General features: G+C 39.6%; 1 protein-coding gene and 2 non-coding genes across 3 annotated transcripts in view; all 3 read left to right on the top strand.

Annotated features, from left to right (window-relative positions):
- UBAP2 (ubiquitin associated protein 2) overlaps positions 1-17,015 on the top strand; it is a 111,058-nt gene that overhangs the window by 81,123 nt on the left and 12,920 nt on the right. Inside the window, 6 exon segments of the mRNA XM_042964143.1 lie at positions 1,450-1,639; positions 4,982-5,195; positions 8,279-8,553; positions 9,154-9,323; positions 10,711-10,924; positions 15,187-15,226. Of these exon segments, the coding sequence (XP_042820077.1) occupies positions 1,450-1,639; positions 4,982-5,195; positions 8,279-8,553; positions 9,154-9,323; positions 10,711-10,924; positions 15,187-15,226 (1,103 nt within the window).
- LOC122233341 lies at positions 1,758-1,840 on the top strand. The gene has a single exon (XR_006210899.1). It is a non-coding gene; the product is annotated as a small nucleolar RNA SNORD121A (small nucleolar RNA).
- Positions 16,664-16,746, top strand: LOC122233342. Its single transcript, XR_006210900.1, has one exon. It is a non-coding gene; the product is annotated as a small nucleolar RNA SNORD121A (small nucleolar RNA).

The following is a 17,015-nucleotide window of genomic DNA, read 5'->3' as shown; positions in this document are numbered from 1 at the left end:
TCTCTCTCTCTCTCTCTCCCCCCCTCCCTCCCTCCCTCCCTCCCTCCCACTCCTAAAAATAAATAAACATTAAAAAATATATGAAGCCCCTTCTCTATTCACTGAAGCAGAGGAAAGGATGGGTTCAGAGGTCACAGTTGGGCATGGGAGGGAATTTAAAGAAAAAAAGAAAAGAAATATACTTATTTAATGGTTAGTTAATAGACAGTGCTATACTATATTAATACATCTTACCAACTTTTTGGAATAGAACTTGCTGTATTGTGTGTGTGTGTGTGTGAGAGATAATGCATCTTTTGAGATGGGTTATATGTAATATAACTACCCTGTATTTATATCCTTGGAGTTAGGATATCATAAGTATAACATCACCTGGGGATCCAAAATACTAGTCTGGTACTTTAACCTGGTTACAGGAGAGTAAGTGTGGGTAGTGCATAAGGAGAGGAATACAGGCCTAGGAACTTTGATCTTTATTAGATAGTAGTGGGCCTTGAATTATTTGACCTTCCAGAATCTGCCTCACTGGCATGGTGAGCGTTTCAGACAGGAGAACTGAGTGGGAACTGGCCTTTGAAATGGTTTAAGGGAGTAAATTACCTTGTTAGTAAATTCTGAGCACCTTGCAGTTTCTGTGGAGGAGTTAGTAGCTAATTCACTCACATGTCAGGTTGTATATATCTTGAAGATCATTTCTTCCTCAGGCTTTTAGGTTTTCAGGCCGTAAGTTTTAAGTTGGAATATCTGTTTTTCTGGGGACATTACAAGTGTTCTAGAGAGGATTTGTTACTGTGTTTTCCCCCCTGAATGTTTAAGAGAGAAAATTATTGGAGATTTATATAAGCTTAAATATCTTCTACCGTAGAACGTAGAAATATTTATGACTGTTTGGATTGTCTACTATGGCTGTGGTTCTCAATCCCTCAAAATAGAGATTCACCCTCTTTGAGGCAAGTTGAAGAGACACTGGTTCCAAGTAATGAATGGGGCAAAGTATTCTAAAGAAAATGAGCCAAACTTCAGAATACTGTTTACTCAATTGCTCCAGGTTTTCAAATGAGTTGTTATTGTGCTATTTCTGTGGAACTACCTCAATGCACCTTTTCATTTCTCTTCTCTGCAAAGCCCTGCTTTAGTCTCTGTGGCTTCATATGCTTTTTTTTTTTTTTTTTTTTTTTTTTTTTTTTTTTTTTTGGTCATTGATGCTGTTCTTTTGGCTCCTTTAAACTACAGTTTCCAAAAGTTTTCCTCACTTAAATTATAACTTTTTAAAAACTTTATTTATTTAAATAATCTCTGCATTCAGCGTGGGGCTTGACTTATGACCCTGAGATCACCTCACTTAGATTATTTTTAACATGAATTTACTTTATATTGATACACTTCTCAAATTCATTGTTGGTAAGATGTGCTTTTGACTCATTCCTCATTTGCTTTTTGTCTGCTTAGCATTGATCTGGTAGCCTTGCTCCAGAAGCCTGTTCCTCCCAGTCAAGCCTCAGAAGTCAACTCCTTTGAAACTTCCCAACAACAGGGCTTTGGCCAAGCCCTTGTCTTCACAAATTCTCAGCACAACAATCAGATGGCACCAGGGACTGGCAGCTCCACTGCTGTCAACTCCTATTCTCCTCAGAGTCTGGTAACTCACTTTTATTTTAGTATGGGATTTGAAGGACTGTACCCATGAACAAATGTATTCTAGAATGACACATGCCTGATAATTATTTTCTAAATACAAAAATATTTAGACGATCTCAGTCCAGAAAACAATGATGTGATACTTTCCAAGCACATATCTGATGATTCCATGTGGAATTCAACTACTCTGAGTTTCCTGGACAATGATTTTTAAAAAATGCTTCTTTATGATTAGTTGAAATCTTTTAAGTCTTAATCACTGAGGCATCCTTCTTATTAATAATTTTTTTCTTGTATTTTCTTTGAAAGTCTGTACTTAAGACATTAAAATTTTCATTTGTTTTCCAGTGTAATAAAATGCAAATGTTTGTCAGTATTGGCTTGCTAAAATCATGCTAAAACAGTTCTTTCTAAGTCTAGGAAGGCTTTTATTTTTTGCATTTTTAATTGTTATTCATAAAATTAGTGTATCTTTTCATAAAACTTCACTTTGTAGCAGAAGCCCTTTTAATGTGGATGTGTTTTCCTTAAAATAAGGGTCATCTGCCGCTTGCATATCTGACTTTAACTTCCTATGAGAATTTAGCTCCTATCAGAAAGGACTTCAGGAACTGTTAGTGAAGGATATGAAGATAACCAAAGAATGTAGTTGCAGAATAATGGTGAACTGAAGGCCCTAACTGTAGGTACTGCTCAGTTGGCAGTGAGGTGTTCTCAGTTGGAACACCTCCAAATACAGATCCACAGCTTTCACTAGTGGTAATTATTTTTGTTCATTCTTTGTTGTGTTTTACCTGAAATCCATGGTTGAGAAACAGAATTTATAAATATGATAATAATCTTTCTCTCCTACTTGACTCAAAAATCATTTGCTGCACCACTTCATAAAATGGAGAATTTAATATGTAAACTTTTCATTGTGGTGTTCTACTCTGCACAGCCACGTTATGTCATGTATAACTGGCTTGAGAATTTGGCATTTTTAGTACCACTGATGATTGTGTACGAGAGAATGTGAGTGCTTGAAGTGGGACAGCCCAAGGCATGATGCTATCTCTATTTTGAGGGGGTCTCAAGTTTTTCTTTTTTTTTATAAAGATTTTATTTTAAGTAATCTCTATCCCCAATATGGGCTCGAATTTATAACCCCAAGATCAAGAGCTGTATGCTTCACCAACTGAGCAAGCCAGGTGCCCCAGTACCCTCATGGTTTGAGGTGAACCATCCCTGTCCTTTCTTCCTCCCATGTCTTTCTATCTGCTACTGGTCTGCTGATGTAATGTCTATGCGAACTGTTGGAATCTTAGCCAGGCCACTCAGAGCATAGGTAGGACATGAGTTTTGTTTGTTTTATTATTTTGTTTTTTTTTCTTTTTAGGACATGTGTTTTTTGTTTTGTTGTGTTTCTTTTTTAACAGTGCCTTCAGGTGTGTTGCCTTTTGTAATGAACAATACCTTGAGAAACTGGAACAAGTAATGTTTAGCATATTAGAGGAGTGGTGCTCAACCTACTGTACTTTCATAATCACTGGGGAACTTCAGTAAATAACAACAGTAGTAAGGATAATAAAATAATGCCAGAGTCTGCACAAACCAAATAAGTCAGAATCTTGGGATTGCGAGTTGGGCATTTGTGTGTATTTGTGTATATGTGAGTGCAGGCATACTTGTGTATCAATACACATTTTTAAAGCCCCCATCTATTGAAGTGTAGGTGAAATTGAGAAGTCCTGTGCTAAATGTTAACCTGAAGCAAGGTGCTAGTCCTTGACTCAGTGATTTCATTATGTTGTAAAACACACAGAAACTGCATTTGATAGTATTGGCTAGCGCAGGATAGAAATTAGGTAGGAAAAGAGGAAGAACAAAAGCATCATTCTGGAAGCCTTTACTGAACAAGTGGGCTTGAACTGGGTTTTTGGATTTGTAGCCACATAAGACAGGTGTTTTGGCAGCATGAAATAGCAAGGATTCTAAAGTAGTGATAAATAATGTTAGTAGATTGTGTGATGTGCAGTAACTCCCTACAACTTAAATGTTTTACTCAAATTGGAGAATTTGGTCTTCCTTAGAACAACTGGGATACTCCATGCCTTTGGATATTGTTAACAGAAACAATTATTTCAGCTTTCTACATCTGATCTCTTAAGAGAATGCAAGTCATTTCTATTTGTGACCTTTTAAATGGTTTTGAAAGGTTTTTCTTGGGGAGGGGGGCTTGAGAGCGAGCGCTCAGAGCATAGATGGCACAGAGAGGGGAGAGAGAATCCCAAACAGGCTCCATGTGTCAGTGCAGAGCCCAATGAGGGGCTTGCACAAACCATGAGATCATGACAAAATCAAGAGTTGGACTGAGCCACACAGACACCCCTTGAAAAGCTATTTTTTGACAACTTATCTTTTTCAGAAACTGAATGATCTTGATAGGTAAAAATGAAGTTGATCTGCTGTTGTGTTCACTAGTCCTAGGGTCTCATTCTCCTTGGATATTTTCCCAATAGTTTATTTTTGCTTTGGTTTCCCTTGCCTTAGGAGATGTATCTAAAAAATGTTGCTATGGCTGATGTCAAAGAAATTATTGTTTTTGTTCTCTTCTCGGATTTTTATGGTTTCAGGTCTCATATTTAGGTCTTTAACCCACTTTGAGTTTATTTTTGTGTACGGTGTTAGAAAGTGGTTATAAAGTGGTCTTTTACATATGTCATTCTCTTTGGATCTTGGTATGTGACCTGACAGGATAGATGGGGGAGGTGTAACATTTTCTTTTGTATACTTGTGGAGCATTTTTGGTGTTCTTAGTCATCAAAATAGCTCGAAATAAGCACAGCGGTGTCCAGGGTATCTGTCCAGTACACAGATACTTCATGTGTAAATCATTGTCTGATTTTAGAATATTAACTTTTTAGACAGGTACTGCAAACTGCATTTAATATTGTAGGATTACATGGCTGAGCCTTTCTGTGACCAAACTTAAAGATGATTATTGTTGTTCCATATTTTGAAAAAGTACTATATTTTTATTTCTCTAGCTTGTCTTTGTCATTTAATTCATGATATTTCTCTTTAGAAAACTATTTTGTTTGTGAACTTGTGACATCACTTTTATCCTAAAACCCAGGGAAAATAGTCCTCTTCCTTTAACCTCTCATCAGAATCAGGACTGATTCTTGGATTTAATCAGATCTTTTTTGTTATATTTTCCTGTAGTATTTGCTCAGGTGAGTCTTGTTGATTCCATGTTCTGGGTTATAGATTTTAAAATCCTTGTGAAAATACTTGGTATGTTTTAACTCTGGGATAGATTTGTATTGCTGAAGGTTTTTCTTTTTCTTTCTCTTTAAAGTCGTCCGTCCTTGGTTCAGGATTTGGAGAGCTTGCACCTTCCAAAATGGCAAACATCACCAGCTCCCAGATTTTGGACCAATTGAAAGCTCCAAGTTTGGGCCAGTTTACCACTACCCCAAGTTCACAACAGAATAGTACAAGTCCCCCCACAACTACTACTTCTTGGGACCTCAAGTCCTCAACTTCCCAGTCCTCAGTCCTTAGTCATTTTGGTAAGTATACATGTTCTGTGGTGGTTTGCCCCTAGTGAGGACATGCTGAACATTAGCAGAGTGTGTTGACTTGTAACGCTAATGTGGAATTTATCCAGAGGTACTATTTAGTAGAATTTCTATAGCATTTCTGAATTAATTCCGTTAGCTTTGTATTGTGTAAATATCTGTATTTAGTTAGTAGTAGTAGTGGTAGAAGTAATATTAGAACATACTTTGAAGAGTTGTGCAAAAGCATGGGAAAGCCATGCAAATATATGGAAACAACACTTTGTAAGTAAAGGCCGAAACAGAATTTTCTAAGCTGTATTACAGTAGGGTGGGGACCGAGTCAGGGATGTGGACAACGTTAAAAAAAAATTTTTTTTTAATGTTTATTTATTTTGAGAGAGCACAAGCGAACAACAAGCAGGGGAGGGGCAGAGAGAAGGAGAGACAGAATCCTAAGCAGGCTCTGTGCCATAAGTGCAGAGTCAGTGCGGGGCTCAAACTCACGAACTCTGAGATCATGGACCTGAGCCGAGATCAAGAGTCAGACACTTAACAGGCACCGCTACCCAGGCACCCCTGGACAACATTTTAAATCACACCCTATGGATTGCTTTCTCATTCTAACATTCGTATGTATCTATCATGATTTGTGCCAGGCTTACTGTCAGTGGTTTGTAACATAAAGGCACCATGTGTAAGTTTGATAATTTCTAATCTATACTGCTGTAGACTTTGTGATGTTAAAACACCCATTTCGTATTAACATATGCATGCCACACTGCATTAAGGAACAGCAGAGGATTGTATTAACCATAGGGTTGGTTTCCTGGGCAGGTTTATGTTTAGGACTTATTCAAAGAGATAGAAGTACATTTCTCTACTCAAAGAAATAGTTCTCTGTAATGGAAGTACTTGAGACCACTCCCATGTTTGAAGTGATGTCCACCAGGCTTCAAAATGAGGCGTATCTATTCATTAGAGCCTCATTGCCCAAAGTTTTTTACCGTCTGCTGAATACATACTAAAAGTCCACATTCCCAGAAGGAAAGTAACTGTATGCTATAAACCACATTGTACAAACATTAAAGGCACAGAGTCACTTTTAACTGTTAAGAATGCTGGCAGCCTTTGCCTGGAACATATCAAAAGTCTATGTTCCCAGACACTAGCCAAGAGCCAGTTAAACAAGGTGGCATTTTTGATGGCAGCTATAGTGCTGTGTTAATCTTTTTCTGCAGACCCACTGCAGTGGGTGATAAGGGTTTTTAGATTTGCACATGCTATTCCCATGTTCCTTATAAATCCTGTCTTTTTCCTACATGACTCTAATATAAAGTCCAAAAATAGATTTATCTAAGATGGAAATACATTAAGTCATGGGTTGGCAAACCTTCAACTAGATTTGTCACCTCTTTTTGCAAATACGGTTTTATTGGAACACAGCCATTACCACTCATCATGTTTGTTTTTTTTTTTTAATGTTTATTTTTGAGAGAGGGCGCGCACGCACACACGAGCAGGGGAGCACAGAGAGAGAGGGAGACAGAGAATTCAAAGCAGGCTTCACGCTGTCAGTGCAAAGCCTGATGTGGGGCTTGAAATCATGAACCACAATATCATGACCTGAGCCGAAATCAAGATTCTGATGCTTAACCAGCTGAGCCACCCAGGCGCCCATTATGTGTTGTCTTAGCACTACTTGCAGTCTATAGAGGGAGAGTTGAGTAGTTGCTAACAGATGGCCTTCACAGCCTAAAATATTTACTACCTGGTTCTTTGCTGAAAAAAATTACCAACTTCTATCGTATATGACTTGAAAATCATGTAGATAAAGGGTAACTTCCTTATAGAAAAGAGTAACTAAAGGGGTGCCTGGGTGGCTCCGTCAGTTGAGCGTCTGTCTTCAGCTCAGGTCATGATCTCGCAGTTTGTGAGTTCAAGCCCCGCGTCGGGCTCTGTGCTGACAGCTCAGAGCCTGGAGCCTGCTTTAGATTCTGTGTCTCCCTCTCTCTGCCCCTTCCCCACTCATGCTCTGTCTCTCTCTGTCTCTAAACATTAAAAAAAAAGAGTAAAAATCAAGGAGATGAACAACAAAGTAAAAAAATGGTCAACAAGGTATGGTCAGAGTTCATAGGCAAGGTATATTGGAGTGTATGAAATGATGCTTCATCCAACTTATTTTTATTTGCATCTTTTATGCTATTTTCCATTATTCAAATTAGGAAAAGAATCTTGAAGTATTTGTCAAAATGAAGAGTTGTTCTTTGAACCAATAACTCTTTTCTACAGGTATACTTGCACTTGAGCAAACTGTCTTACATAAAAAACCGTGCATTACAGCATTGTTTTTCATAGCAAGAGTTGGGAAATCTAAAAGCCCTTTAATATAGTACTGGTTTTAAAACTTGATGCCTATGTACACTGGATTACTATGTGGCCACAAAAATGAAGTAGCTCTTCACACATTAATGTGGAACAGTTTCTGAAAACTAAATGGTTTGTGAGGAAACTGTATATAATGTATGTGTGTGTGTGTCTGTATACGTTTGTATTTTGAAACAGTGTCTCTGAAGATACTCATATACCTGGGTGCAGTGTCTGCCTTTGTAGACTGAATCTGCAGATAGTGTTGGAAGGGTGATTTATGTTAACATATACGCTTTTTTTTTGCTTTCTGGATTTTGTGATATCACATATTAGTTACTGGAAAATAATTTTTAACAATTTAGTTACAAAATTCATAAAGCAACAAAATATAATTTGCTATTAGCTAAAGGCCAGATGTGTGTAGCAACTCCTTGCTTTTCTTATCCACTTTTCATCCAGTATAACTTAACATAAACTACATCTCCTGTCTGCATAAGAATTTATCTATAAGCCCATACAGTCATCCTTTTCTTTTATCATATGCTAGCTATAATATATCACACACACCCCACTTAGGGGATTCAGCTAGATGGTTGTTGGGAGAAACCAGTGATAACTACAACCTTTCTTTCTCAGTCATGGTGGAAGAGGGAGCTCTAAGCTCGTGTGCCTAAATAATTGATTGTTGCTTACTTTCCTTCCCTCCCCCTTCACATATTTAATAGACTTCAAATCTCAACCTGAACCATCCCCGGTTCTTAGTCAACTGAGCCAGCGACAGCAGCACCACACTCAGCCCGTTGCTGTTCCTCCTCCTGGGTTGGAGTCCTTTCCTTCCCAGGTAAAACTGCGAGAGTCAACACCCAGGGACAGTACCTCCACTGTGAACAAACTTCTGCAGCTTCCCAGCATGACTGTAGAAAACATTGCTGTGACTGCCCACCAGCCACAGCCTAAACACGTCAAACTACCGAAGCGGCGGATACCCCCAGCTTCTAAGGTGTGTTCTCCATCCAGAAGTCACAATCCCAACAGTGGATATAATTTAACATTTAGCTCAAGGGCCGGGTTAGTAAGCCTCAGACATCGTATTTTTTGTCATGCACATAGCTTCCTGCTTTATGAGAATTGGCTATTTCTGAGTGCCTGGGCTAATATTAGAGGGAATGGCTTTTTGTTAGAGATAGAGACTGTTAATTCAAAGTACTGGACCTGGCTCAGAGAATTTGCTGGTCTTGTGTATTTAGCTGTGTCCCATAGATAGAGAATAAGTGGTTCTTTGACCAGATAATGCTTTCAGAGGAGGCCCGCTCTCTTCCTCCGCTCACCCACCACCAACTCCCCCTTTCTTCGGCCTTTGCTGTAAGAAGCAGTTAGTGGCATTGATCATTCTGCTGTTAACTTTTAATTTTTCTTTTCTCTTTTTTCTCTTGTCTTTGTTTTTTGCAACATTCTGTTCCTTTTTCCTACTACTGGGCTTCTCACCCCATGTTCCTCAAGTGTGCCTGTAGTGCTTTGGGAAGCCAGTACTCACTAGCTGTATTACAGGCCTCTGGGACTTGGAATCTCTGTTCCTGACGTGATGGCTCTGCTTTTTCAGATCCCAGCTTCTGCAGTGGAAATGCCTGGTTCAGCAGATGTCACAGGATTAAACGTTCAGTTTGGCGCCTTGGAATTTGGATCAGAACCTTCTCTCTCTGAATTTGGATCAGCTGCAAGCAGTGAAAATAGTAACCAGATTCCCATCAGCTTGTATTCAAAGTCATTAAGGTACACAACTTCTTCTCCGGATTAAGTCCTTTGTTGGCAAAGTAATGGAGTCTAAGAGATCACCTGTTGGAGGCAATACACCATGTGGCGCTGGGTTTGTACAGCCATTGTTAGTACCTAATTGCAGAACTTTTCTTCCATAACCCTACAAAGAACCTTGTGCCTGTTAGCAGTCACTCCCAGTTTGTCCCTCCCCTTTCCCTTTGGCAACTAATCATCTGTCTCCGGATATGCCTATTCCAGATACTTCATATAACAAGGATCATTTATGTTGTCGCATGTGTGCATTTTATTTCTGAATAGTATTTCATTGTGCAGATCACATTTTGTCTATCCATTCATTAGTTGACGGACATTTGGATTGTTTCCACTTTTCGGCTATTAGGAATCATGCTGCAATGGACATTCATTTACAGATTTGTCTCCTTTAGTTCTTTTGGATTTAGACCTAATAATTGCTAGGTCATATGGTAACCCTTATATTACCTATTTGAAGAACCAGCAAACTTCTTTCATGTGGCTGCAGCATTTTACGTTCCTACCAATAATCTATGAGGGATGCAATATTAAAAAAAAATTTTTTTCCCAATGTTTATTTATTTTTGAGAGACAGAGTGAATGGGGGATGGACAGAGAGAGAGAGAGAGGGAGACAGAATCTGAGTCGTCAGCACAGTACCTGACATGTGGCTTGAACCAGCCAATCGCGAGATCATGACCTGAGCTATATTCGGATGCTTAACCAACTGAGCCACCCAGGCTCCTTGAGGGATGCAATTCTTGTATATCTTTGCCAACTCTTATTTTTCTTCAATTGAATATTCGTTTTATAAGTAGAGAATCCCTGATTTTAGATTTTATTAATTTTTCTGCTCTTTAGTGCTAAAACCTGATGTTTGTTTGGGTTCTCTTTCTACAAATGGTCCCAGACATCTGGATTCCTTAAAGAGTCTTAAGGATTCTTTAAATTTGTCCTTCTGCCTGTCATTTAAATTAGGTGGGTCTGCGGCGCCTGGGTGGCTCAGTTAGTTGAGCATCTGGCTCTTGATTTCGGCTCAGGTCATGATCTCACATTTCTTGGGATTTAGTCCCTCATCAGGCTCTGCTCTGACAGTGCCAAGCCTGCTTGGGATTCTCTTTTTCCCCCTCTCTCTGTCCCCCTGCCCCCTCTTTCAAAATAAATAAACATTTAAAAAATGGTGGGTCTGATTTGGAAAGGAGGGGTGTTTTAAACTTGCATCTTTAATACAGTTAAAGAATGTGGTAGTGTAAATGTGTAGGTACAGACATGTTTGTTTATAGTATGACAGTAAAGTGATGAAATAGTTCTACTCAATGAAACCATGTAATACGACATAAATTTATGTCAAAATCTTTTTATTCTCTAGTGATTCTTTGAATACCTCTCTACCAATGACCAGTGCAGTACAGAACTCCACCTATACAACTTCAGTCATTACCTCCTCCAGTCTGACCAGCTCATCGCTGAGCTCCACTAGTCCAGTAACAACGTCTTCCTCCTATGACCAGAGTTCTGTGCATAACAGAATTGCATACCAAAGCTCTGTGAGTCCATCGGAGTCAGCTCCAGGAACCGTCACGGTAATTGGTCTTTCAAGTTTCTTCTTGTACAAAATCCTATTTAGAGGTCCATGTTTAGTTTGGGAAATGAGGGTTTTAGATGACATTTTCTTTAAGAAATTAGTTAACCTTTTGAATACAATTCTTGTAGTGTGTTGAGTTTTCTAATAGTGGGCATCTGGTGTGAAATCTGCTTTTCAGGTACCCATGCACAGGAATGTGTGAATGGACCTCAGAAACTTAGTATACAGAAAGCATAAGGGTATATTCCAAGTTCGTAGTATTTTGGATGGGGTGGGGGTGGGGGTACTCTAGTCTTACTTGTAACATTTTAGTTTCCTGTAAGGCAAAAGTGTTCAAACATTACTAGAGCTACTTCAAAGAGTGGACAAGAACATGAAAATAAGGGAAATAGTTGAATTGGCGTAGCAGAAATTTGGGTTCATTTTCTTAAGTTTCCTTCTAAGACTCTCAGGATATATTGTACATCTCAACATAGGAATTTTTTTCCCTCCCTTTCTTTGTTTTCCTTCTTTTTATGTTAGATGTTTTCCTTAAATGTCTGGTGATTGCAGGCTGCCTACTTGACACTAAAAGGTTAACTATGGGCTTTGGCTTGTGGGGTAGATAGTGGAATGTGGGCTTTGATGTGGAACAGCATGGGTAGGCCATTTCTTTGGGGGGGGGGTGGGGGCGGGTGGACACACCCCCCCGTGTGGACACCTCCTTTGTCAGCTCCTTTGGCCTGTTCTGTTGAGCTTGTTTAGATTCTCCAGATACTCTTCTTGTCACTTCCCTATAGGGCCTATGTCTATCTGTCAGTGTCTTTAAGAGCCTAGCGGAAAGAGAAGTCTGTTGTCAGAATACTTGTTTTGTCTGTGTTAACTTAATCATTTTCGTTAACACTACATCTGACCATGTGTTAACCCTTTTGATGATGTTTAGGGCCTAAGAGAGAAGGTGGGAGGGGGCAGTTAACTTGCTGTGCAAATGGAGAGAGAGGGGAAGGGATCTGGTCTGTGCAGTCTTTAAACAAATCCTTCTACATTTAGCTGTACCTCCACTCCCACTTTCAAAGTTATCTGGTGCAGATAAATACTGAGTTGCTTGGTATGGCTCTTTGATTTAGTTGCCTTATTTTCTGGATTTGCCTAACACTACCTTTGGATTTGGCTTTACCATGTGAACTAAGTCAGTTCCCATTCTGTCTATGCTTTCTAGTCTACAGAATTTTGTTATCATTTTTTCACCTGTATTTGTCTTACTGGGTTTACATATTTTTTATAAGCCATATACTCTGATCTATCATCTTTAACAAGAGGTTTATTCTTGTATTTTCCAATATGGTAACAACTAACCACATGTAGTAGTTTATTTTATCTATTAAAATTTATGTATTTATCTTGAGAGAGAGCACAAGGGAGTGTCGGTGAGGGGCAGAGATAGAATCCTAAGCAGGGTCTGCACCTGCACAGTGCAGAGCCTGACTTGGGGCTCTAACCCACAAACCGTGAACCGAAACCAAGAGCCAGACACACAACTGACTGGGCCACCCAGGCGTGCCACGTGCAGTAGTTCATTTAAGTAAACAGAATTTTAGCTCCTCAGACATACCAACCAAATTTTAGTTTAGTTTAATTTATTTAAGTTTATTTAAGTTTATTTATAACTTAAGTTATAACTTATAACTTAAGAGAGACAGAGAGAGGGTGCAAGTGGGGAGGGAGAGAGAGAGGGAGCAGAGAATCTCAAGCAGGCTCCCCACTGTCAGCACGGAGCCAGACACGGGGCTCAAACTCACAAAACAGTGAGATCATGACCTGAACCAAAACCAAGAGTCAGATGCTTAACCAGCTAAGCCACCCAGGTGCCCCCTAACCAAATTTTAAATGTTCAGTATCTATAGTGGCTATAATATAGGAACATGCACATGTGCATATAGAATATTCCCTTTATTGCTGAACATTTCCTTGTATAGTATTGGTATAATTTCCAAAAGAGAAATCAGACTCTGTGCTGTCTAAGCTTAAATCCCTATTGTCTGCTTGACTTCTGAATTCCAGCTCTAATTTCACCTGGTATGCTGCTTGCTCAGATCATTACCCACCTCATTCCTTGCTTGACTAGTTGAACTAAGACCCTGCAGACTTTTGATCTCTCATGACCATTTGGCACTTCTTTACTTTTATTCCCACCATTCTTCTGCCTAGAATTACCTCCACCCCAAATAATGTGCCTTCTGTGTTAAATCAGTTTGTCCATTGTTTTTTTGAGAGAGGGAGAGAGTACTAGTTGGGGAAGGGCTCAGGGAGAGAGAGAGAGAGAGAGAGAGAGAGAGAGAGAGAGAGAATCTTAGTCTCCACGCCTGGTGGGAGCCTTACCCAAGGCTCCATCTCATGACTGTGAGATCATCATCTGAGCTGAAATCAGTAGAGTCTGATGCTTAACCCACCAAGCCACCCAGGTGCCCCCATTGTCTATGCGTGATTTTCAAGGTGGAATAAAATACTCCTAAGGTCTGATGGCTGTTCTTTTCTATTCCCCCTTTTTATTCTTTCTGTATGGTGTGGTTTTGAGAACATTTCTTTGTCACCATTTGTGCTGTTTTGCGGTACATGCTTGGTATCATGTGTATGAATTTAGTGCATATATGTTTTTAAAATTTTTATTTTGTTTTAAGAGAGAGAGAGCATGCATAAATGGGGGAGAGGCAGAAAGAGAAAGAGAATCTTAAGCAGGCTCCATGCTTAGCGTGGAGCCCAGGGTGGGCCTCGTTCCCATGACCCTGGGATCTTTACCTGAGCTGAAATCAAGAGTTGGATGCTTGACTGAGCCACCCAGGTGCCCCTAGTGCATAGTGAACTCTAGTTTAAGAGAGGCAGAGAGTACAATTTTGATTGCTTTCTAACATATCTGTATATATACTGGTAAGGTGTATTGTATTTTCTTTTCCCTGACTTCAGTCTTCTATTTTAACTCATTTTTTCCCCTCCTTGAAGTTCTACTCTTTTATTGTCTACATTTCTTGTAAATAATCTCAAAAATTTTTTTTGAGGAAAAAAACTTGTTAGGGACATCTGGGTGGCTCAGTCGAACATCCAACTCTTGTTTTCAGCTCAGGTCATGATCTCACCGTTCTTGGGTTTGAGCCCTGCATCGAGCTCCCTGCTGGCAGTGTGGAGTCTGCTTGATATTTTCTTGCTCTCTCTTTCTCTCTCTGCCCCTCCCCCATGCATGTGCACATGTTCCCTCTTTCTCTCTTTCTGTCTCTCTCTCAAAATAAATAAACTTTAAAAAATGTTTAAAAAAAAGGAAAAAACATATTATCAATAACACAACAGGATTTGGGTTAAATGCAGAAGCAACATCTAAAGGTTTGTCTTTTTTCTTTAGTTTAAGTTTTCACATTTGTAAGAAGGAAATCTCTGTCAGCTTCCTTTTCCCATCCAGGGATAGTGTCTGGGCCTTGTAGGCCCCACTATCATTCACCGTATGCTTTGGTCAATCTGTGGAAATTTTCCTTGTGAGGATACCTCCTTTTGTGTGTCTAGTTTCCAATGAAATGCCTTATGGTTAATGCAAACTAATTGTTTTCAGATTCCGCTCTTTTTGGTACTACCACACTCTGCTAACCTGCTGTTGCCCTACCCAGTTAAGAAAAGCCATGTTTCACAGTAACATCTCATTTTATTTGAGAACTATTTTCCATTTAATTTGGAAACTTTTTTTCTTGCCTGAGTGGTACTGAGGAGACCATGTGAGATACAAAGATGTGGTGATTTCAGTATAAGTTCCCGAGTTCTTTGTACTGCTTAATAATTTTTAGGACAGTTTCTTTGCTTCCTGTGATTAGAGTCTGTCTTGTTACTTCCCTAAATACCCAGTCTGTTTTTCAAAAATGTCAGCTCCTTAGGATTTTTAAAGAATGTGTTAATTACCTCTCCTTTTATTAAGAAACAAAATAAAACAAGCCATCTCCCCCCCCCCCCCCCCCCCCCCCCGTAATGGTTTTTATTTATTTTGGTGGGGGGAGCAGAGAGAGAGGGAGAGAATCCCAAGCAGGCAGTGTAGAGCCTGATGCAGGCTTACTGTCATGGACTGTGAGATCATGACTTGAGCCGAAGTTAAGAATTGGATGCTTAATCCACTGAGCCACCCCAGTGCCCCACATCATTTCTTGATCAATCTATAATTCATGTATTTCTGACTAAATCCCAATAGAAAGTCAGCTAGGTTATCATTTGATTTTGTGGTATGCTTACTTTCTTTTCTCTTCCTTATAGAATGGACATGGTGGTGGTCGAGGTCAGCAGACTATAGACAGTAAGTATAGAAGCTGACTATTCTCATTTTGTGTGGTGGAAATCAAACAAAAAGAGTATAGCTGCTAATATGATAGGGAAAACAATAGGCTAGTGACTAATTCTGCAAAACTAATCCTTTTGCATTTTTCTGATAGCTACTTCTTATCTGTTGGCATCATTTCTTTGGTAGGGTTTACAAGTTCAGCTAGAGATTCCTGTGAGTAGATTGTTGCTGATGGTATTATGAGAAATGTTAGCTACAGCAAGAAGGAATTGATAGTCTCATATAATTCTGTTCTAGTCAGATCACACCCCAAGTGTAGAGTGTAGCATGGATTTAAAAGATGCTTTGCTTAGAGGCACAGGTTCTGGTGTAGTCAGAGGGCTCTCATTCCAATACTGTAAAGGACTTTTAAAGCAGCAATTGGTGTGCTAGTTCAGGAAAGCCATGCTCTTTGCCTTCTGGATTCGATGAACTGTTGTGCAGAAGAGAGATAAAATGATGCTCTCTGTAAACACTTGGGAAAAAATGGGGATAAGATTCTATTAATTCTAGTAAGCTCAGTGTTCGCTGGAGATGATGGTTGCAGGTAAATCCCTGTTAGGTGCTCTTGGCTTATCTGTGATTGGTTATGATGATTTTCATTCATTTTTCAGTAACACAAATGGGTATCCATTATAGAAGCCAGAAAGACTTTCCTTTTATTTAGGATTTTTGGAATGTGGACATGGGATTTTTTTCAGTCCAAGAGGGGGCCTCAGTTGGAATTGAAATGACACATGTGATTACCCAGAGTTGGTTTTGATATTGCTGGGCTGCCGGAACTGTTTGGAGGTACATTGGTAGCTCTGAGAACTTGGGATGTCAGAGGACATTCTCATTTCACAAACCTTGGTGGCAAGTTTCCTCTCTGCAGGCTTGAGATTGAGAACATATCAAGGTGTCCTAGATCATCTGGAGATGAGGCTTCGTACCCACAACCCTGAGATCAAGAGTTGCACACTCTACCAACTGAGCCAGCCAGGCGCCCCAATTATGATTTAGAGATTATGAATAAAATCATGAGATATGAAATGTCTGGAAAACATAGCATGCATTTTAGATAGGCTTTTATCTCCATCTGTCTCTCCACTGCCATTCTTTCAGAGGCTTCTTGTGAACTTGTTATAATGTGACCTACGATCTACGTAGGTAACTTACAAGGTCTGAGTTTTGGGTCAGGGACATCTGTGGTGCTTTTATCTGGCTTCTGTAACAGGTGTCCTGTTTGGAATAGACCGTCAGTCAAAAGCAAGTCTCAAGATTGTAAGGACCACTCTTAAGTATGGGTCATGTTCTGTATTGACCCTGTTGCTACTGTTGTGTTTTCAAATTGTCTTTTTGAGAGACTAGCATGTTTTCCCTCAGGCTCCCAGGGAGTTCTGCAGATGGGTCAAGATTGCTTTTCCTTCCTAACTGGGAAAGACAATGATGCTTTATTTCCAAGCACATATCTGAGTTGTATGTGTGGATAGAACTAAAACTGAGTCTTTCTACAGCTAGGATGGATCACATTTATGATCTTCTGGAAGCCTAATAAGCTCCTTTATGTGCTCTGAGGGTTTGGTTTGTTTGTTTGTTTGTTTGTTTACGGAAATGCTCACTATGCATGTGAATGTGGGTGTTGGACGGTGGATTTTAGGCATATGTAACTCTCCACAGTATATGTACCCTGGGCTCTCAACCCCCATGTGCCCTCAATTGGCTATGAGCTTTCACAAGTCAGCCTGATACAAGCAAAAACCTAACCTTTTGATGGTCTTGCCTA

This window comes from Panthera tigris, chromosome D4, assembly GCF_018350195.1.
Source record: "Panthera tigris isolate Pti1 chromosome D4, P.tigris_Pti1_mat1.1, whole genome shotgun sequence".
NCBI classification, from domain to species: domain Eukaryota; kingdom Metazoa; phylum Chordata; class Mammalia; order Carnivora; family Felidae; genus Panthera; species Panthera tigris.
Note: the sequence above shows the minus strand (reverse complement) of the source record. Positions and strands in the feature narration are given on the sequence as shown.